The sequence below is a fragment of the Mycteria americana genome, chromosome 13 (assembly GCF_035582795.1).
Source record: "Mycteria americana isolate JAX WOST 10 ecotype Jacksonville Zoo and Gardens chromosome 13, USCA_MyAme_1.0, whole genome shotgun sequence".
NCBI classification, from domain to species: domain Eukaryota; kingdom Metazoa; phylum Chordata; class Aves; order Ciconiiformes; family Ciconiidae; genus Mycteria; species Mycteria americana.
Genome location: NC_134377.1, coordinates 5,438,327 through 5,460,186, shown reverse-complemented (window position 1 = coordinate 5,460,186; position 21,860 = coordinate 5,438,327). Strand labels below are relative to the sequence as shown.

The following is a 21,860-nucleotide window of genomic DNA, read 5'->3' as shown; positions in this document are numbered from 1 at the left end:
TCTACACATGATTATTAAATCATATTTAAGTGAAATATAAATTAAAACATGAATGCCAATTTATGAAATGAAAATAAGATTATTTTTGGTCAGCACTTTGCATACATGCCCTTATTTGAGCATAAAAATACATGTTTTGAAATATTTTACATGTTTTCAAACTGCATTGAATTCTTATTTATAGTAAATTACTCCCTGTATGGGCACTATTGAGAATTAGTTTTTCTCAATACTCATTAGGACTTTCTAACATGGTGCAGTTAATGTGTTGTAAATTCAGCAATTTCACATACTGAATACTAGCTACTCTGTGTGAAATTTCCATTAGCGTACTTATTGCATATCAAGAACAAAGCTGGTTATTTCTCTTTCAAACTGGAAAAAGTTACTTTGCTGTTGCAGTGTGCTGAGTGGCCGTAAGGAAAGTTACTGCTAGAAGTACCACGCAGGTCTTTCCTATCTAGCTGGTTTTCTTCCAAGGGGTATTCTGGCTTTTAACTTCTGAGATGGGAAGGCAAGTCTGCTCTCTCAGAAAAGAGGACCAACAAGGGATTTCTAGTTTTCTGATAGATGTTGTATCTTAAAAAGCAGAGGCGAAAGAGTGCCATTTCCTAGCTTCGTTGCTCAGCAATGAGGAGTGCTGTGCTGATGTGCACAACTACAGGGGAACTGCGCACCTGGAGGAAAACACCGTGCTTGCCTCCGCTGTGGCAAGTAAAGCAAACGCTGAATGAGAAGGGACCAAAGCTGGCAGCTGGGACAGCTGTGGCTTCCCTGTCCCACAGCAAGGAAGCAAAACGAGCGTGACCTGGAACGGAGGGACACCTTGTGGAGATGCAGGAGCAAAGCAAGTCTCTAATCTTGCCTCCTGAGCATCTCTGCTGCGTTAGTTCCAATGTCACGTTATGGGATGGCAAAGGATGAGATTAGTTTCTGTTTAATTGCAGGTACAAGGTAAACCTAAGTTAGCAGATATGTTTGCTGATACCCAACATGGCCGCTGAGTCCGTTGTTGATTGTTGTACAGTGAAGATAGCAGTGGAGATGATAGCAAAGTGGACAGCCTGTGCTGTCTCTCTTGTGCTTTTGAGGTGTTCGTTCTTGCACACACAAGACATCTTTAGCACTTGTCCTCCAGGAGAAGTGATAGAGGCATAGACCCAAAACATGAAAACATGTCAGGATATGTTTCTGAGTAGCACGTGTGTGCGAAAAAAATCCGTAATACTAGTTTTGAAGTGCTACTGTCCTGGGAATGGGGGAATAGAGCTTCTTACTCCAGCTCTGCTGTTGAAATACTATAAGTAAATTCCTATCTCTGTGGCTGTCTTTATCCTAGCTTTGCCTGTCCTGTGTGCTGTCCTTTGGAGACAAAGGCATCTCACCAGTGTTTGTATCATGCTAAATTTAAAGGGCCTTTCAGCTTGCCTGTTTGCTGGGTCTACAGTGATACTGGATTTGTATTTGATGCACAGATCGTTACGCTTCAACTGTTGTACAATAACTCAGTGTATGCTCTTCCTCTGCAGCAAATAAGATAGCTTTGTCTCCCCTCCCATTTATCTAATTACCTCAGTTTTCACAGGGTCAGAGTATGAGAGTGTTTTGCAATACACAGTAACTTGTCTGTGTTGGAGGTCTACTACTACTGATAAGTGGCTTTGGTGTTTAAAGACTTAGAGTTGAACACCACATAAGAAAAGCTGATATTTTTCTTGATGCATTTTTTGTATAAAGATGCATGATATTTTTTGAAAAGATGGCAAAGAGATGTTCCAGACTGTATGGTGTATACAGCATGACTGACAGGGATCCCTTACATGTATTCCATTTATGTTGAGGGTCTGCTTTTGCAAAAGCAAATAGCTTTGCCCATGTAAAGGCATCTGTGGCATACCTAGTGTGCAATTTTCCCTTTGTTACTCAAATGCTGTATCAGGGTTTTAAGGAACTTCCACTATATTGTGATTTTTCAGCTGGCAATGTGTAAGTAGACCTGAATTTCTTAAAGCAATCCTCCTTCTTTTATGTCAGGTGGGTAGAAGAAAAACATATTTCAGATATAACTGACAAGTCTGTCTCAAACTTTGAATAAGGTCATTGCCAAGTATCTTGGAAGGTATGCAAATTGAGTTAACCTTTCTCAGCATTTCATGGGCAGTTAATTTGAAATTATCCGACTTACTGCTGGAATTTAGAAACTTAGGGTACCGAAGGTGTTGAATATATCTTGTGCCTTTTGTATTTCAGTAGTGTCATTATCGTTAATCTCTTAAATGTATGAATTACCTGAGAGTTGTAGGAAGGATCAGATAAGGGAGCCTAGGGCATTTGAAAGATGAAAATAACGTGTCTCGTATCGTTTAAGGTGTCACAGCAGGGTATTAGGGTACATCTCTCCTGGACCTCAGTTTAGGGCCTCAGTCTTGCAACCATGGCTTATCTCTTCTCTTCCCTCACCCCCTGCCCTTTTTGGGTACAGCCAGGTTTCCATTCCTAAAAAAACATGTATCTGATTTCTCTAGCTTTCTGTAGTACTAGACTTCAATTATTCTCAGGTTTTAATGAATTTTTAATTGAGAAAAAGTTAGTGGACTTCTGTGTGTTTGTAAATTTTGGAAAGTTATTCTACTGTAACCAGAACTATACTTTTCTTTTTTACTTTTAAAGGGATATTAAAGCTGGAAATATTCTTCTAACAGAACCAGGTCAAGTGAAACTAGCTGATTTTGGGTCTGCATCTATAGTCTCCCCTGCCAATTCTTTTGTGGGAACGCCTTACTGGTGAGTAAAGCCTGTGATACTTCAGTCCTTTATAAGACTGCTCTCTTCCATTTCCAGCATTTCACAATCTGAAAATAATATCTGTCATAAAAACTTTATTAACCAAGCAGTTTTCTTAAAATCCCTGTGTCCAACTCTTCAGGAAATGTGTTCTTTCTCAGCGCCCATAAGTAGTGAGCGGTAGGCTGTGCAGCACTTTGAAATGGCACCAGTTAATGTTTCGACTGTTGCAGTGCCATTGCCTTAAAAATTATTAACACTTGCCATAGGTAATAGAACTAAGACAACCACATGGGAAAAAGGAATCCTGTTATTCTGGCCATGCAGACTGCAAGTCACACAGCTGCTTAAATTCTGTTTTGAAGGAACTTGCTTAAGGGGCACTTGAGTTGCTTGGCATTCCTAACATAGTGGACCAGTATAGCTTTATGCTCCACTTACTTTGTGGCAGATGCCCCAGGCACTGATGGGAGGTCACCTATCGCCCAACCTCTGAACATGTCTATTTGGCAGGAAGCCTGCTTCATCTTTGAAGAACAAAAGTTAAGAGGCTGAATTTTTGCAGGCTGGGCCCGCTGCTTCTTCCCCTCCTGCCACTCATCCCTTTATCCTGGACCACCGTATTTCCCCACTGTTTGGATTTCCCTGTTCCTTTCATAGCTACACTCACAGGCTGTATATATCTGCTAGAAAATTCTCCTGGTGTGCCAATGGAAAACCCACCATCTCTGGTGAGAGTGAAAGTGATGCCTTTAGGACTCTCTCAACCCTTGCTGTCTGCCTGCTGAGACAATGCCTTTGAGATTGGTGTGGGTCTCCCATATGCCAGCATGTTGCGCTAACAGCAAGATGATCAGGTTGGCCTCTTATTTACTCTCCTTTCTTAAACTGCCTCTTGGAAGAGTTGCTGGTGCAGACAAGCATTGTTTCATTTCAGCATGGCTTTACTCAGCTCCATGCTGGCTCTTTAAGTTCTGATCCGCTGTGCTGCTGAAGACAATGAAGCCATCTCTCTTTAAGCTATGTGCTGGGAGTCACGATTTGTGTCCCCTAACCCGCATGTTTTGCACTGTGGTTGGTAGGATGGCACCAGAGGTGATCCTTGCTATGGACGAGGGACAGTATGATGGGAAGGTGGATGTCTGGTCTCTTGGGATCACGTGTATTGAGTTAGGTGAGTAAATGCTTGGCAGCTGAGATGAATACTGTCTGCAATATTTATTAGGAAGTCCTGAAAAAATGGAAGATTCTTATTCCTCATGAGTTTTGTGGTTTTGTTTTCTTTAAAAAGCCTGACTTGGAAAGCACTGACAGTTGAGTTAAATCTTTTTACTCACTGGCAAATCAAGAGCAAGCCACTAATGCTGCTGTGCTTTAATGTTAATCTGGTCTGCTCAGTTATTCCCTTAATAACTAGAGAATTCTAGTCTTGTATGAGAAGAAACTATGACTTCTAGTCTGTGTATTTCAAGCTGGGTTTTGAGAAAGTTGTTCCAGCTATTATGTCAAGGGAACTGGTGTCCTAAGAATACGTCAGAAGGGACCTACGTTTAATTTTCAATTCTTACTTTCCCACTCTATGAAACAAAAATCTTCAATCTCAGCTAAAAGTTTGTGATGTGAATCAACGTGGACAGGTTATTTACATGAGAAGAAAAGGGTTTGCACTGCAAAGGGCAAATGATACGCATCCACACAGGCCGAAGCAGATGTAGATGTGATAGCAGGTATACAGAGCAGATGTGTGCACTTTAAGTTTGAATATTGACATTGCATGTGCTGAGTAGATTATTTTCAAAGATACTCTTGATATGGATTATACTTAACAGCAGTACATCAAGAACTTACTGTGAGGGCAAGTTCACTGAAAATCTTCTTTATAAATATGTTTATTCAGCAGAAATATATATGAGATAACAAAGAGGGGGACGTACAGAATGGGAAGAAATGTTGACCCCAATACGGGGACAGTAATGGTGTAAATGACTAGTAACTTCTAGTGTTGTATTTCATGTATCAGTGCTAATGCCTTGCTGACACAATCTGTATTTTGATATAAAGAAAGCAAAAATCAGAAGTTCTAGGCTTCTGTTCTTCTGCGTGGCCACTGATTTTTTTCATTTGGAGTTTAGACTAGTTACAGCCTCTCAGGAGTAAATCACAGTGGTAGAATAGATATTATGCTACCCTACCCTGCATAGACACTGAGTCTTAATACTAGAATTTCTATGGAGCTTTTCAGGCAAGAACCTCAAAGCCATTTTACATAGTTGATGGGTTTGCTTTTTTTAATATTACCCTTTTGAATAAGTATTTGAAAAAGTATTAAATTTTTTTTTTAACTTTGAGCTTTGCCTTTGCATGATTCTGTGTCTGAACATGGGGTCAGGTAGCAGTGGGAGGAAATATCTTGCTGAGCACCAGTTGGCTTTCTTTGAATGCTGATGTCTTTATTTCTTGTGTAGTCGAAAGTAAGCAGTGTTTAAAGAAAAGAAAATGCAGTGGTTTGCATGCATGTTGCATGTCAAAGACAAGGGATTGCTCTGACCTGACATGAACTTAAAAATCCTGGCACCACATGCTGATTGGCATGACTGCCCTTAGATGGTGGTGAAAAGTAGCCTTTCTCAATTTCTCTGTGAGATCTGCAGTCCTGAAAGGTCAGAGGCTCGTAGGTACGTGTCCTTGGTGCAAGGACTAGGAAGAATTTTAGTTAGGGAGAGTTAACGACACATCTGGCAAGTGAATTTGGCAACTGTCCTACCTGGAGGTGACTGCCAATGACAAATGAAACAGGCAGCCACTCTTCTCCCTCAACATAGATGCTACAGCAGCGCATCAAAGATCTGTAGGGCTTGATGCATAAATTTCCTAGCCCTGACATGCTGTATGTCTAAGCTCTGTTTTAGTCAGCTTCTGCTGATTTTACCGTAGCAGGTCAGGTGTGAAATGTTGCAGTTAAGGTAAAATTTACTGGAAACTTTTCCTTATAATTTGCATCCTGTTCTCTTTGGATTTCGTCATTCCCTCTTCAAGTGAATAACAGCTTTCCTTGAGTGGTTGTCCTCATCTAACCTGGGATATTAAAATAATTAGCTTAAATGTGATGACGACAGTAATGAGCTATTGATTTAGCAGTGATACCCTTGCTCATACTTCCATATCTTTCTCCTTTTCTTTCCAGACTGCCTTATCACACCTTTCTCTTCTCTTTCTAGCTGAAAGGAAGCCTCCACTTTTCAACATGAATGCAATGAGTGCCTTATATCACATAGCCCAGAATGATTCCCCTATGTTACAGTCAAATGAATGGTAAGAGAGCTGTTACCAGATTTTTTATTTGTTTGTTTTCCTGAAAATGCTCTGAGACACTGTGCATGGTTAAAGTCTGACAAGAAAAGTGTTTGTTGCAGTGTAGTGATTTGACTGCATTCTCAAATAGTGCTCCTGTGTAGCCAGGCTCAATTTTGACCTTCTGTCACTTTGACCGTTCTACAATCTAAATGTATGGAGGTGTTAATTATGGGGCTGTAGATGCTGTAGGAATTAAAATATTCTTGGATATATTAAGCCAGCCGTAGCTCAGCAAAGTTTCCAGCTCCAGCAAAAGATCCCTGACAGAAGAATTCTGTTAGCATTGTAGTGCAGCTGAAATGTGGAGAAAGGGAGGGGAGAGGTACACAGAATATAGAGGTAATTAGACTTTTTTTCCGTGAGTTACTTCAAAAGTCATCAGAGCTCTGTGGCCAGTAAATACTCCCCGTGTTACAGGCTTGTTCCAGAATCTGAACTTTGATACAAGAATGCTTTGTTATTCTGGGGGAGTAAAGGGGTTACCCCATTTCCTGTTCTCTGTACCCAAGAGTGGAATGTAGCTATCAAGGGGTGCTTGGCAGAGTCTGCAGATGGCTTGAAACAACAGCTCCTAGAGAGGTGTGAAGTTCCCCCAGCTATACTGCCAGGCATTTAAGTAGCGTAATTGTTTCATTGCTGATCATTTTATCTAAAACACTCCACTCAGTTTCCTTATTTCATCGTCTCTGTTTTGTCCATTTTTCAAGATTCAGAGAACTTGGTCTTGTATCTGCACACTGATACCCATGTTTTTCTGTGCAGAATTTGCAATGCAGAGTAGAGACAACTTGTGAATACGGTATAAGAATCAGTATTCTTGATTGCAAGCAGTTTGTTTATAGTGACCTGTTTGCTCTCTGTGGCTTTGAGAACACAGGGTGTAAGCAAGGTGCCTTTTATGCTGCATTTGAGTTCAGTGGCACCTAGAAGATCAGTTTTCTTCTTTTCAGTTGTGATACAAGCTCATATATGGCCTAAAGTTTTGTTGAACTAAGCATGGTATCATGGCGCTTTACTGAGTCAGTGTTACAAATGGTGGGAAGCTTCTAGAGAGCAGAGCGCCATTTCATCAGCTAACTTAACGAGTGCGTTTCTGGAGTTACCAATAATTTCATTGTCATCTATTTTTAAGTAGTTGAAGTAAAATTGAAAATAGTGACTGGTACACATAGTTCTTGCTTGCTTTTCAGCTTGTGGTTGGGGGATAATTGTGTGTCCATGTTTCTTTCAACAGTCTTTAACTGTTGGAAGAACTGGTGGGACCAACTTACTCAGGATTTGAAAAAGTCCAGTTAATTTCTCTACCCTGGAACTTAAGAACACATTAGTCAAGGTTTTTCTTTTGCTTTGCGCTAAGAAGTTTGTGTATATTCCAGATCCTAAGCTTCTTTTTCATTTAGAACTTTTTTTTTCTGATTTACAGGTCAGACTCCTTTAGGGGATTTGTTGATTACTGCTTACAGAAAATACCTCAGGAAAGGCCATCATCAACAGATCTGTTACGGGTAATTTTTCAAATCTTTTTGAGAAATTTGGGAAAAATCTGTTTGCCTACCAAAATAATTGATGAAAATAATTGATCATTTGTTCAATGATGGTGAACAAATATTTGTTCTTTCAAAAAAAAATTGTTGGTTTTGCTCTCGTCTGAATCAATAGAGTTTTGGGGTCTTCTGAAGGGTATTTTAGGCTGGACTATTTTAGGCCGTTTAACTTTGTTTCCTGACTTTGCCTGTTATGTCAGTCACAATTCTTTTTATAACATGATGCTCAAGAATCGAACTACTGGCGAAAAGTAGAGGTAGGCTGTGTGGTAAAACAGTTATACTGTAGAGTGAGGAGTTATTTGGGGGAGCAGCCCAGCACCCTGCTCTTCTTACAGCCCAGAGGTCTGCAGACGTTACATTTGTGTTGGAGAACTTGCAAGCTTCATGGAATAGTAGTGTGAGTAACGGGTTTTTTAGCTGAAGGAAGGACCTGTCAGCAGGAGGGGGATAGAAGGATCTAATACTGATTTTGATTTTTTTACTAATTTTTTTTCGAAGATAATGCTGTACGTACTTTAACTGAAAGTATTATCAAGGACAAAGAGGTCCAGAGCTGGGTTAGTTAAATCTGTGCTGCAGAAGTGAATTCCAACCAGTAGTTTTCCGTGTAGGTAGGACTTAGGAGCGTGTTTCCTACTGCTTTGAAGAAGGAATTTTCACCAGCCTCTCTGCTATACTGTGCTGTCAGTAGGATGCCCTGAGTTGTGACCATGCTGCACTATGTGGTCTCTGAAAGAGCAGACAGTAATGAGGGAGGAAACTGGAGGCAACCCTGTGCCCTCTAAATAGGGGCAGAGGGAGTGGGGAAACTATAACTTGGTGCAGCTTGTGTGAAAGCAAAGACCTTTTGGGAGCAGTTATGCAGTTTTGTGCAAAGTAATGTAGCTGTTAACCTGCTGATGCTCCTTCTTTTTTTTTTCTGCTTGCCTTCTCCAGTAAGGAAAAATGTTATTTTTCTGTTGTGTAACAGGCAATACTTGCTACTAAGCTTATATGCAATTTCAGTAAGATTTAAGGCTTGTAATTTGCTACAGGCTTTCTCTGTGGAAGTGAGAGAAAATCTAAAAAGCCATTTTAATTGCTACTCAAAATCTAGACCAAACCAGTCTTCATAAGATACATAGGCAATAGCAAATCTTTTGCAGAGCTGGTAGTACTTTGAGAATTATACTCCACGTGATCAGAGGATTGAGCTCTTAATAAAGATTTACAGATAGTGGCTGATTATTTAAAGGAACATGGGTATTAGAGATGGAAAGAGACTGGATGTGTTTATCTCCTGGCCAGAGCAGGATTGTTCTGTGTGGGGTGCTCTGAACTGTCCTGTCTGGTCTTTTTTTTTTTTTTTTTGACAGACGCAGGTGAAGTTCAGGAAGGTTATCTTGACTTTTTTTTTCCCTAGTAATGCTAATGTGGGCATGATTAATTCTTTATCTGTTCATACCTTTTGAATATGTATCTTTTCATGATCTTTCTGCCTGATCTCAGTTCAGCTCTTAGTTTTGCTCTGTTCCTTTAAATCATTCATTTGGGCCTTTCTGATCCACTTTTTGGTTTGGTTTGGTTTTGTTTTATCTGAAGTTCCTCTGGCTGGACGGGCATTTCTGGCACTAATAGACATATCATGGCATGTTACTCCAGGTGTGGTTACGTGGGAGCTGGGAAAGGCTGGCTCTACTCTGCTCTGTGGTGTTACAAAAGGAGGTTTTGATGCTGTTTTCTTTTGACTGCTGTCTGGTGCGGAAGTCCTGACAAATTTATTGATTAGTGCCAACTGTAGACCCCTCCTCATATTATTACTTACCAAATATACTCTGCATCTATTTTTTTTATTGTGTATTTCCAGACATCACACTTTTTCAACTTCTCTAGTCATGCAGTGTTGTATTTCTGTGTTTCTGATCTCCATTTTCCAATCATTTCTTTGTCCTAGACGGGTTTTGAGCAATTCCTCTTGACTCATTAACAACTTGTAATGCGTTTGCTTCTTTTCGATATTCATGCATCATACTTAGCTGTTAAAAGTAGCACTAACAGGATAGGCCTAGGTTAACTTCTTCCCCTAATCAAACCACCAAAACCAAAAGTTGTTTATATCCCTTTAATAGTTTCTATACTGAACCCAATTAATTAGAACTTGTTTTGGAAACAACTGTATCGTTTTGGAAAGTGCCTTGTACAGGTTCATAATTGCCAAGAGCATGTAGGAGGGGAACCTGTGCTGGGAGTGATGTGTCCAGAGTTTGCCAAAGTTTTGTCAGGGAATCATAACTCAGTTCCAGTTTAAGTCATTGGGTTTCAGTTTACCTGAGAAGTATAGGAACTGCTTATACCTCCAAGGGGTTTGTGTTCGGGAAATTCAGGAGCAGCCTTCCATTAGAAGGTAGGGATGTGTGAAATGCTGTCCAGCCCCTTTTCCATCAGGCTTTTTTTTTTTTTTTCTTTTAAGTATTTCCTTTCTTTAAAATTGATTAGTGGCCCTGCTATTCCTCTGGTTGCCATACATAGCTGCTGGTGAGAACTGCATGGCATGCTGCTGTTCCACACCAGGTAAAGAGGACTCAGTTTTTCTTTGGAATTGTTAGCTCCATTGAGTGTTTTGCTTAATTTCCACAGTAGGTTAGATTGCTGCCCTGCATCTACCTGACAGCCTTTTCATGCTGATTTTTGTTCTAAGGCCACCATTCAGCCTTTGTTTTATGGCTTCTCTTGTTGCTCTTTCAGCTCAGTAAAATGCATTCTCATGGATGTTTCTGAGCCTCTTGGTTCTTGAAGAGAGAAATCGAAACCCTGCGCTCTTTACTGAACAGCTAGCTTTGTGCTCGCTTCTGTCCTTGCTTTAAGCCTGGACCATATAGAATATTTAACCTTCATGCCTTCACTCTCCAGGTAAAGGCTGATGAATGAGCTGCTTGTACTCTCTTTTCAGCACTGGGTTTTTGGTTTTGGTTTTCCCCCCCCCCCCCGTGTGATACATTTGTGCTGTGGCACATAACTGGCGTTTTGTTCTCTGGTTCTGCTTGCAGCACCCTGACAGTCCTTTGCCCAGCTAATAGGTTTATGTTGTGGGTTTCAGAATGATTCATTCATGTGGATTGGCAGCCTTTCTGCTCTCTAGGAATAGTGTAAGTTCATTGAAGGATATGAGTACCTTAGGTTGGAGTCTGTGCAAACAATTGGAGCTGAGATGTTATTCTTAAATCATGTATATTCAGTCTTTTTATTTGGTTTCAGGCTGTCAGAACAGTACCCTAGATGTTCCCTCCTGCTGTAGCTCTCCCTAAAGCTTGTTAGATTGTAAGATTGAATATCTTTTTGTCTTTTGAGGCTTTTTCACTTGTGTACAGTAAACAGGGACAGGGCAAATTTTTGTGGCCACATTTTCTTAAAGGGAAATGAATTTTAAATGAGATGTTTGAGAATGATTTTGGTTTCAGTTCACTATCCCAGATGAAAATAGCCAAATTACTGTAGTGATATTAAAATGCAGTTGAAATTTGAAAAAAAAAAAAAAAAAAACAAAACAACAAACAACCAAAAACTCAGTAATATTTTTCACTTTTAAAATTAAAACCAATTATAAAATTTGTTTTAAAACTTTTCCCCTATTTTTCTCAGCTTGCATGGCATTCCCAGGAGACTTGAGTTCTGTCAGCCACTCTTCCAGCCAGCTCTCTACCTGCCTTTAGACTAACCTCTTACCCGCTCTGAGTGGGTTTGGTTTTTTTCTTGCAGTTTGGAAAAAGTGTACAATTAAGTCCTTTCAGCCATGGTTTCTTAGTGTTGCACAGCACCTAGCAGAGGGGTGCGTACATCTTTTATAGGTAACTTATACAATTAGATAATCCAAGTAAGCAGTCAGAATTCTATTCTGATTATGCAAGAGCCTTTTGGTTTGGTTTTCACTTTTGTGCATCTGCCCTGCAATTTTCATGTGGTCTCATTCTAATATTTGAGTAGTGCTTGAATATGAAGCACATGATCTTTGCAGTGAAATTAGTATTTGCACTGTTAAAGAATATGCATAAACAAGTAGACACTAAACATATAGGATGGATTTAAGTTCAGGATCATTGTTCCACATACATTACTGCTTCCTAAAAATTATCTACAATGAGATAAAAATGGTTACCCTTTTCCTAATCATAGATAAGCTGCAGATTGTTACTGTTTACAGAGAAATAAATGGTGGTTATCTGTGTTGAGGAGCAGAAATTATTTATTTTGCTTCTGTGTTAAATGATGTTTAGAACTTTTAGCTAAAATTAAAAAATAAACACCTTCACTACTAGCAAAAAATTGATACTGAAATGATGACCTGTCCTCATTAGCAAAACTCAAATGCACAACAGTTTGAATTCAATTAAAAACAAGAAATAAGCCTGTGGCATTATACTTTCCATGTTTATTTACAAATCATTAAAAGAAGATCAGCTCATTCTTTCAATTTTTTTATACACAAGACTCCTGTTTGAAGGAGGACTGGCTTTCATGTATGGGTTACTCCAGTTACAGTTGGATGTATTAGCTCTTGAACTGGAGGGATGGCAACACATCTAGGATAGAGATGCTTTTCCCTGTCCCGCGGGACCCTGAGTTCACCAGATGTGGAAAGAGCTTTGAGGCCAAGCGGGCAGACGTGACCCTCCTGAGAATTTCTTTGCAGGTAGGGCCCCCCTGTTGAGGCTCTCTTAACAAAAGGCCATTGTGGCATTTGCATTGCAGGATAGAGAACAACTTTTTTTCCATTGCTCTCTTTCGTTGTTAATGTTTCTAGAAATGTGCAGAAGATGTTTGTGCCTTCAGGCCATCTCCCGTGATACATATTAAGCAACATACCCAACTGTAGTGATCCCACGTAGAATTTTGGCAAGGGTATACTCAGACTATCTACTTTAGTCAAAGGTTAAATGGGAAAGTTGCAAGGCTTTCATACTCTACTGCCAGTTGTACAGTTCAGGAGAACATAGCTGATAAATCAGAGACAAGCCTTTAATCAGGTACTTAAATTCCATTGAAGAATTTATTGTTAAGTCTGCACTTAAAATCTGTGCTTCTAGTACATCCTTAGCAGGAGTTAGTAAAAAAACTGATTTTACTTTAACTCTGACTACAAATGCTTTAAGTATAAATAAACCTTGCAGTCGTCTTACTGGTTTTATGTATGAATCAGAATAGATAGATGCAGGATAAACCTTTGCATGTGGCTGAGGCAGGTGGTCTTGCATAATCAGGACTGATTCTTCTTTGGCCTTTATGCTTTTTGTTCATTTGGAAGTCCTGTGCCTTTGTAAGGTTTGAAGTGGCACTGTCTTGTACCTCGTACGCTTCATGCGAATGAGCTCGGGAATTAGCTGTGTCGTCTGGAGAGCTCAGAAAACCTGACCCTGGTCCAAGCTGTTTCACTTCAGCCAGAAAAGTGAATCAGGGAGTTGGGGCTAAAGAGGGCTTGTGAAGGGTCAGCCAGGGCTCACACCTCTCCATCCACTACCCAGCGTCGCCTGCTGCTGATGTGCCTGCGCGCACGCGTACACATGCACACGAGTTTCGAGTAGCGAAGTGATTTTTGCCTCGCTTCTCTGTACTCTACATTTAATTGAGTTCTGTGCTTAAGCAGATCTTCTGACTTTTGAACAAAATGTTTTGCAGCCTACGCCTCAAAACTCATAGAGCGTAGCATGATCAGTTTGGTTATTTGACGTAGTGATGAGTACAGTCAGTGTAATCAGTGCTGAGTGTGTTTGGAGTCTTTCATAGTGGGTATTACTATTTATTGAATGTGAACAGACCAATTACTGAATATGAACTGTCATTTCAGGTATCTCTTAATAAAAGTCACTGTGTCCCTGTTTCTACATCAAACATACTAGTGTCATGTCTGAAACCATGTGTTTCATTTCCTTTAATTTAGCATGATTTTGTTCGCCGAGACCGACCACCAAGGGTACTAATAGACCTCATACAAAGGACAAAAGATGCAGTACGTGAATTGGATAACCTTCAGTACCGGAAAATGAAGAAAATCCTTTTCCAAGAGACACGGAATGGCCCACTGACCGAGTCTCAAGAAGAGGAGGAGGTACTTTTATTTTGTTACCTCATTTACACTGTTACAAATCATTTTGGGGCAAGTGGGATGTTCCTGTCCTTAAGGGGGCAGAACAAGCACAGCCTAGGTGAGGATGCAATCCATGTTGTTGGAATATCGTCTTGGATATTGTGTGTTGTAAATATGTGTTGGAATATCAGCAGAGATATAGGGTAGGATAATGAGTGACAGTAGCCTTTACTTGGTGTTAGATCTGCATTTATTGGCAACTTTAAAACTATGGGTGTTTTTCAAATGGTGGCCTTTCTTCTGAAAGCTTTAGGGAAGAAATTCTTTTGGAGGGAGATTCTCTGTGAGAAGAAAGTGGCTCACAGCCTGTGTGAAGGAGGGTCTGTTGACAGTCCAAGCTTTTCAGTCTCAGAAGCACAGTCAAGAGCACTTGATTAATGTTAATATTTTTTCAATTACCATAACTTTACAATAAAGTAATTGGCCTCTCATGAGCTGAAAAGCAAATCACCAAATTAGTAATACTTATTTTTAAAAAATTCTTTAATATTAAAGAAAAATATTAAAGACATAAAATTCAGCTTCAGTTTAAATCTTGTAATAAACAACCCACTTAATCAATGTATGATAATTGACACTAACTGTGGCTTAGAGAAGGGAACCAGTCATTTTTCAATTGATGAGATTAGATGGAAACTAATGTCATTTGGTGCAGGCACATTGGATAAATAAATCCATGACTGGTTCTCAACAAAAAAATGGACAGGCAAATTGACGTTTGCATTCCTTTTTGCTGCAGTATAGCAAGATAATATGCAGCGAGATGCCCAAGCTCAGCATACATTCGGGGACTTGGTTTTGAGGTTTGTGTATGTCAAATGTTCCTTTAAGGCTAAACTAGAACTCTGGTTTAAGAAATGGGCGAGCCTGGGTGTCAGGTAGGAGAGCATACAGGAGGAGGAGACTGGCACTTAGCACTGTCCTTCATGTTGACGGAGATGGACAGAAGGAGCAAGAACAGCAACCACTGTGACTAAAGCTACGAAGTGCGTCTGTTCTAACCCTCCAGCTAGCCAACTTCTAAACCTTGAGCTTAGTTGTTGGGGTGGGGAGAGGGGGGATTTGTCAGATTTTTGCACTGAAACCTTCAAGCTTTGTCTGCCTATGTGTGAAAAGCTGTTAGGGGAGTGACAGGATAGGAAAGTGCAAGGGAATGTGTTTCCCGCTTGACTGTTCAACAGATCCAAGCTCAACAGCTAAGTGGGATACGTGTGGTAGTAGTTGACTCCAAGATGTATCTTCTGTTCCTCCTGTCCCCACCTCTCAAAAAAGGCGGAAGAGATTGTATCTCTAGGAATTAACATCTGATGAAGCTCACACTCTGCATGTGCACAGCATGCTCTGCACTGCATTTTACCACTGAGCTTGTGTACCACGAAAGAAGGTTGTATGCTCGTGTGTATCACTAACTTGGCAGTGAAAGGAAAACCTAGCACTTGCTTCAGTTACTACTTAACTGGTTAACAGAAGCTGCTCAACTGTAAATGCCACAAGACAGTTCCTTTGTGTGCCTTAGACTTTCTAAGGTGGAAAAGGAGCATTACACATCTTTAACACTCAAAATACTACTAATGCTTTCCTCAGAGCTCTTGCAAGAAAGTTAAGGTAATTTGAAAACTATTCAAGTCAGGAAGTCAATGTTAAGGTTGCATATGCAATCTCATCTCTGTCCTTTGTGCATATGCATTCATTAATTACATAGCTGTATCCTCATCTCGGATGCTTCATTAGGTTACTTCTTCTGCAACTTTATATAAGCATCCTGGAAATATTTTCATTCTTATGTGCATATGTTCTCTGTAAAATAGTATTATTTTGGATTTTGGATTTTAAGTGCTCTTACACAGGCTCTGAATGATCTGCTGATTGCTTAAAAAATAATCACACAATCAAATACAAATCTGTCAAGTCTGTCAATTTTATCTTTCTGTCGGTTTCCAACAAAATTAATATCCTGTTAATTGATTTGTAATGTAATTCTCCCCAAGCTCACTTTGGAGGCCAGGACAAACCGGGTGCAGTACCAAGCCATTCATTTTGGTGAATTATTTTGGACCAGGAGCTGAAAGATGTTCGGAGTTCTCAGTCCCCACTGTGAATTCCTTGCAAGCCTCTTCAGTGCCACTAGTTAGTTACAAAGGACTCCATAAATTCTCTCAGTCAGTCCAGATTAAGCGCATATTCTGGGATTACTGAGGTGGTATAAGTATGCAACAAGAAAAAAGGATGCTAACTTCTGATATGTGTCTGTAGAATCAAAAAGATGTCCTATACAAGGAATATTTATTTACATATGTCTAAGTAGATCACAACAGTTTCAATCACTAATAACGCAGGCTCTTCCGAGTCAGCTGCTTAAACATGAATGAAGAATTTATCTTGGCCGAAAACACAAGGTTAAAGGGGTTTTAAGCTTGACAAAATGTAATTGCTGACTGCTTGGGACATGGAGGTTAAAACCTCTACACCTGTTAAGCACCATGTGATAGTTATCAAATCATAAACAAGTGGGTTCATTGTCTTACATCTTTTCTGATTCACAGAATGCATTGTAGCATATCCTGACTTGGAACACTGTTTTAATACAAATTTAGATTGCTCCTTTTAATTATGAGACTCTGTCCACCAGCCATCCATTATTCCTGGATGTCTCCTATTCAAGCCAAGAGCCATGCCCAGACTTACTGATATGTGGAAAAAACTGGCTTGAAGCCTGATATAGTAAGATTGCAGAGGAAAGGGCGAAAGCTAACTGCCCCAGATGGGGTATTTCATAACCCAAGCAGCCTTGAGAAACATAGTTGCCAAAATAATGAGCAAAGAACCTTTAACTCTGCGGAGTCACCTTTAAAACAAACTTTGGGCACTGCAGGCACATGCTGGGCAGGTGATCTCCTGCAGTATTTGTAACTGATGCCCCTTGTTTTATAGGACAGTGAGCATGGATCAAACCTGAGTAGGAAGATGGACAGTCTGGGCAGCAACCATTCCATCCCAAGTATGTCTGTGAGCACAGGCAGTCAGAGCAGCAGTGTGAGCAGCATGCAGGAGGTCCTGGATGAGAGCAGCCCTGAACTGGTCATGATGCATAGTGACGAGAGCACAATTAATTCCACTTCCTCCGTTGTTCATAAGAAGGTATGTTCTCTGGTGCTCTCATAGCTTCCTGCAGTCCCTGCTATTGCTCACGTTGGCTCACCCGTGTAGGGCCCAACGATCAGTGTGCTGTGGTCTTGTGCTGAGCCATCTGCTGAGAGCAGGAGCTGGTGCCGGGCTTGCCAGAATCAAGTTCTGTGGTTTTTTTCTTTAAAAGCTAAACTGCATTTAAATAACCTCTGAAAAGAAAAAGAGGCCGCTGATGAAAGGTAGCGCTGTCAGTGTCTAGGCAGGGTTCACGCAGACTTACTGCATGCCTCCTCGCCCAGCCCCGCATGTGCACTTCCTCATCTCTGCTTGTAACATCGGTCCTTGTTTCCTTGTGAATGATTGTGCTGTATTATGCAGTATTGTGACAAGTGGTCATAGCAGCTAAGATAACCATTTACCAGTCACAGTGTATGATTAAAATCTGCTTGCACTTGGATTTCCCTCATGAGAAGTGGAAGTGTGCAGAACTTTGGACCCTTCCCACGAGGTATGTTTTGAGTCAAGTTCCACTCAATGCTTTTCTGCTCTTTTGCTGCATGTTGTGATCTGTTGCCTTTTGTTTTCTTAGTGCTAGATATCAAGATAAAGTTGTCTAGCTGTAAGCCAGCATCTAATCTAAGATTGTTTGACTAAAATAGTTTTGGCTTGGCCTTAGCAGTGTCATTTGCTAGTGGGCAGTAAAATACAGGTTGGTCGTGTGATTGCATTTGCAAAGAGGTTCGAAGTGCGTGTATGCTTTTTGCCAGAGGAGCTAAAACATTACAGCAGCATGAAAAGTATGAATTTCTCATTTGTAGGGTTACAGCAAAGCCTGGTTCTAACTAACTAAATATTTGTGAGCAGTTTTCCCTCCTGAAATACAATGTTTGTGTAATTGAATATTGAAGCGCTTATAAAAGGGAACTCTCAAGAAATTTTGTCTTCAAGATTGCCTTGCATATTTAAAGTACGGGCAGATAAGTTGCATAGGTTTCAGGGGTTTATGTCTTTCTCAAATACATTTGCAGTAGCACCTTTTGAGAGAGACCCTTCTCAAAAAACAGTGTTAGGTACAAAATGCCGGCCTGAGGAACCATCCTGAACGAAGAACAGCGCAACTGATTGTATGTTCCGGGTGGTTATAGTTGGAGCTTTTTCTCATTTTGGTGTAGGCTTCAGAAATGTGTATTAATTTTTATTTCACATTGTCAAGTAGTCATATTTACGTATGCATTAAAATAGAAGTTTGAGGAATTGATTTACACAGTAGTCATACGTTATAATATTACTGACTGATCAGTGTCATTACAGGTGATGAAAACAAAATGTGAGCCACTCCCATCAGACATAAATTGCATTTGTGAAAGAAGTAGAGTTCCTGCTTGTTTTAAGAGCAATATTTCATTTTATAGTGACTGTATGACACTTCTAAAATACAAATACAGGAAGATTTCTGAGGCTATGAATTCAGTCATCTTAGACTTCTGGGTAGCTGTTGTTTTCTTGAGATTAAGACATTCAGTTGAGTGGAATGCATAAACATGGAAGCTTTTGTTACCTGGTTTGGAAAAACAAGGTCTCTTGTACTCTTGTAACTGAAGTATTGTAAAAGAAATCACCTGTAGATCACTTAACACAGGTGTTTTAGGGTAATTTTGGAAGCACAAAACCCAGATCTGCACTGATGGTCTTTACAAAATAGTTAAAAATTGGTGTGATTACTGATTCTTGCAGCAGAGTAGATACCTTCTCAATTGGTACGTACACATAAGGTAAATTTAGACTATGTGTAGCAGGACGTATTCCAGTCTGCAAATATATTGTTTTAATTTAGTACATGATTTTTTTATTCTCTGTTACTTTGGGGAATGTAATTTTAAATGGAAAATGGCTTCATGTGTATATTATGTATATATTAATACATGTGAAAAGACTAAAATTGGAACAGGACATTGCAGGGGGTTTTTATGCACATACATCCCGGTCTATTTTCAAGGTAAAGTTCCTTATTCTGAAAATACTTCCATTTGTCTTTGTGCTTGCTTTAACTGTGTTTCCATAAACTGAGGTGAAGCTGATCCACACAACTTGGTTTTGTTCTGGTGGGTGAGAAGTAGGGAGTACTGAGTTTCCTAGCACTCTGGAGCCTAATCACAAACAAAATGGAAAGAACCTGGGGTTCAAGTTTAAATTAAGCTTTTGTTTTGCATTTAATCAGCCTTTAAAGGCTAAAAAGAAAATCCTGATGAACATAATTAGCCAGCTGTCTCCATTACGTGGGCATAGGGTCACATACGAGATTGTTTTGACGTGGGTCAAATCAAAGTGTTGTGTAAAACTATGGTATCCACAAATGTGTTGATTAACAGTCTCTGGATGTACCAGACCGTGTGAAGTGACCAGGATGGCAAAGTTGCCTAGACTGTTGATACTTTGTAAGGCTCAAAGCTCTAAGTGTCAGAGGCCTTTTGATTTCTTTGGACCACAGCCCCAGAATGTCATGTGCAATTGTAAAATGTAGGATGAAAAAGTCTGTGGTTATGTGTGAAATATAGTTCCCAGGTGTGAAGAGCCATTCTGGAGTGGCATTTACTTGGTGCAATTCAGGAGCAGACCTCAGGCTCTTGCTCCATCACCTGTGTAGTGCTAGGCTGGGAGAAGCTTTGAGCATCCCCGTCTCCTAGCATCTATACTGTGACCAACTACGCTGAGACAGAGGCAACGTGTAAGAAGCAGGCTGATGTAGTAAAAGCATTCGTAAACGATATTTTTTTTCTCTTTTAACAGCTGCTAGCTGGCTGTAACTTCCAAACATGTTTTGTGGCCATAGAGTTAAGTGAAATGACCTGCTTCTGATCTAGTTAACTTTCACTCACTACACTAGTTCATGATAGCCAAGATGCTTGGGTTTTGCCTGACAGAGAATAGTATTCGTAATAAATCCTCCATGAAAAGCAGGTGCATCCTAACTCCTTCCACAATGCAAAAGCTTTGGGGCAGCAGTAGAGCTCCATGTTTCTAAACTTGTGCTTAGGACAAAGGTGACTGCCACCTGTCAGCAGAGTAAAACTAGTAGAATGAAAGAAAGAAATCACTGGCCAGGAAGAAAATAATAGTAATAAAAAGCCCTAATTGAATGTGTAGCTTTTAATATAACTTAGTTTATAGCTGTGTCCTAATCTCCTGGGAGGAGAAAAATTGCAATAATGTCTGCTATTCAGGCAGGAAGCCTGCATCCTTCCTTCCTGGGATCTCAGTCCATCCTTGGGGTCAAAGACTGCTTCCTCAGGACGGTGCCTTAATCACCAGCAAATTCTTTACAGGAAATTCAGATGTCCAGCTTGGATGAGCTGTCCTGCTAGGAACTTTTCCTCGCCCCTTTGCAGGTTTCAGATTGGTGACCTCCCCCATGTAAGTCGCAATATGATCACTGTAAGAGTTCTGATTTTCTAACGTCTCTCTTTTGAAGACAGTTAACATAACTGTGCTTCTCCATCCAAGGATCATCCTACCTATGGATACACATTCTTGTGTCCATCTCCTCTTGGGAGCTAATTCAGTTGTTCAGCTGCACAGGTTGAGAACTTGAAGAGTAAATGACAGCTCTAATGCAAACCCAATTGTATCTGAGAGCACGCACCAAAAAAAAAAAAAAAAAAAAAAAGAGACAAAATGGGGCAGGGAATTAAACTCCAAACACACTGTGCTTCAAAGACACATAACCCAGATTTTAAAAGCAGATGGGTATCAGTTAATTCATCTTAAAATGAGGGTGAAGATTTTGGCTCCCTAAGAATATAGGCATCAGTTGATGCATTGTAGGTAGTTTGTCATTTGCTTTGTTCAACTGCTGGTGTGTGTCAGTGTGTGTACAGGCAGCTTCCCAGAAATACTGTTTTGTTGTCCTAAGTGAATATGCCAAGTGGTAGGATTTAGAATGCTCCCACATGGTATTATTTTATTTCCATAAGACTTTATAATAGTAAAAAAGGTTGTTATCTTTTAATCTAAACAAAAAGCCAGTACAGTATTGTTTTGTTCAACTGCAATACAGTTGTTGCTGTTACTTACTTCAACCTTAAAATTATCAGTACTTATGAAGATGAAACTTGGGCAATAAAAATATCAGGGAAATCTTCTGATTAAAATCTAGTTTATAACAAAAGGATGAAAAGAGGATGTTCATAGCTGATCATCACAAATTCTTGCCCGATGTCTGTAATAAAAACATACTTCTGGAATAACTGTTGCACCTCGAGTGACTTTCCAAATCCATTAAATTAAGCTGTACACGTTGCCTATCACTGCCATGATTAATAGACAGCATTCATGCTGAATTCTGTGGAGGGAGAGTGCTCTGGCATGGCGGTTCTACGTGAGTTACAGTTAAGGCAAAGCTGAGGGTGTTTTCTTACATATCAAGATTTATGATTCATACTTGGAAAATATGTTGTTTTTATGAGATGTAAAGGATATTTAGGTAATGACTTACTGAGTTTTGGCTTGCATGTGCTGGCAGGGATGACCCCTCGCGTACCTCCTGGAATCATGTCAAGCAGGTTGGTGACATGAAGCCTTTTCTTGAAAAGCTCTTGGTACTTAAACCTCTCTGTAGATTATCGAGGCATTTAGTGCAATGTATTAAAATGAACGATGGCACACTGTTGTTTTCCTTGCTCTTTAAATTCTTAGAAGGAAGGGATTTGCTGCAATTCCATTAAAGTCCTTACTATGGCTCAGAAATTGCCTTTCCTGTTTGTCTAGGAGACTGGCAGTCCTTTCCAGTTAGTGAATCCTCTTGTGTAAACAGTGTTTGTGAAGGTTTTTATTTGGTGTGCATAACAAAAAATGCAGCATGCAAGTGAATGTTCCTTTTGAGGTGAAAGTTTGGATGTTCCAGCTTCAGGCTAGTCCAGCGTGATCAGAGTTTG

General features: G+C 40.0%; 1 protein-coding gene across 1 annotated transcript in view; it reads left to right on the top strand.

Annotated features, from left to right (window-relative positions):
* Positions 1-21,860, top strand: part of TAOK3 (TAO kinase 3) — a 97,309-nt gene that overhangs the window by 53,511 nt on the left and 21,938 nt on the right. Inside the window, exons 10-15 of the mRNA XM_075516723.1 lie at positions 2,671-2,784; positions 3,867-3,958; positions 6,003-6,096; positions 7,562-7,643; positions 13,597-13,764; positions 16,735-16,941. Coding sequence (XP_075372838.1) covers positions 2,671-2,784; positions 3,867-3,958; positions 6,003-6,096; positions 7,562-7,643; positions 13,597-13,764; positions 16,735-16,941 — 757 coding nt within the window. The remainder of the gene's footprint in view (positions 1-2,670; positions 2,785-3,866; positions 3,959-6,002; positions 6,097-7,561; positions 7,644-13,596; positions 13,765-16,734; positions 16,942-21,860) is intronic.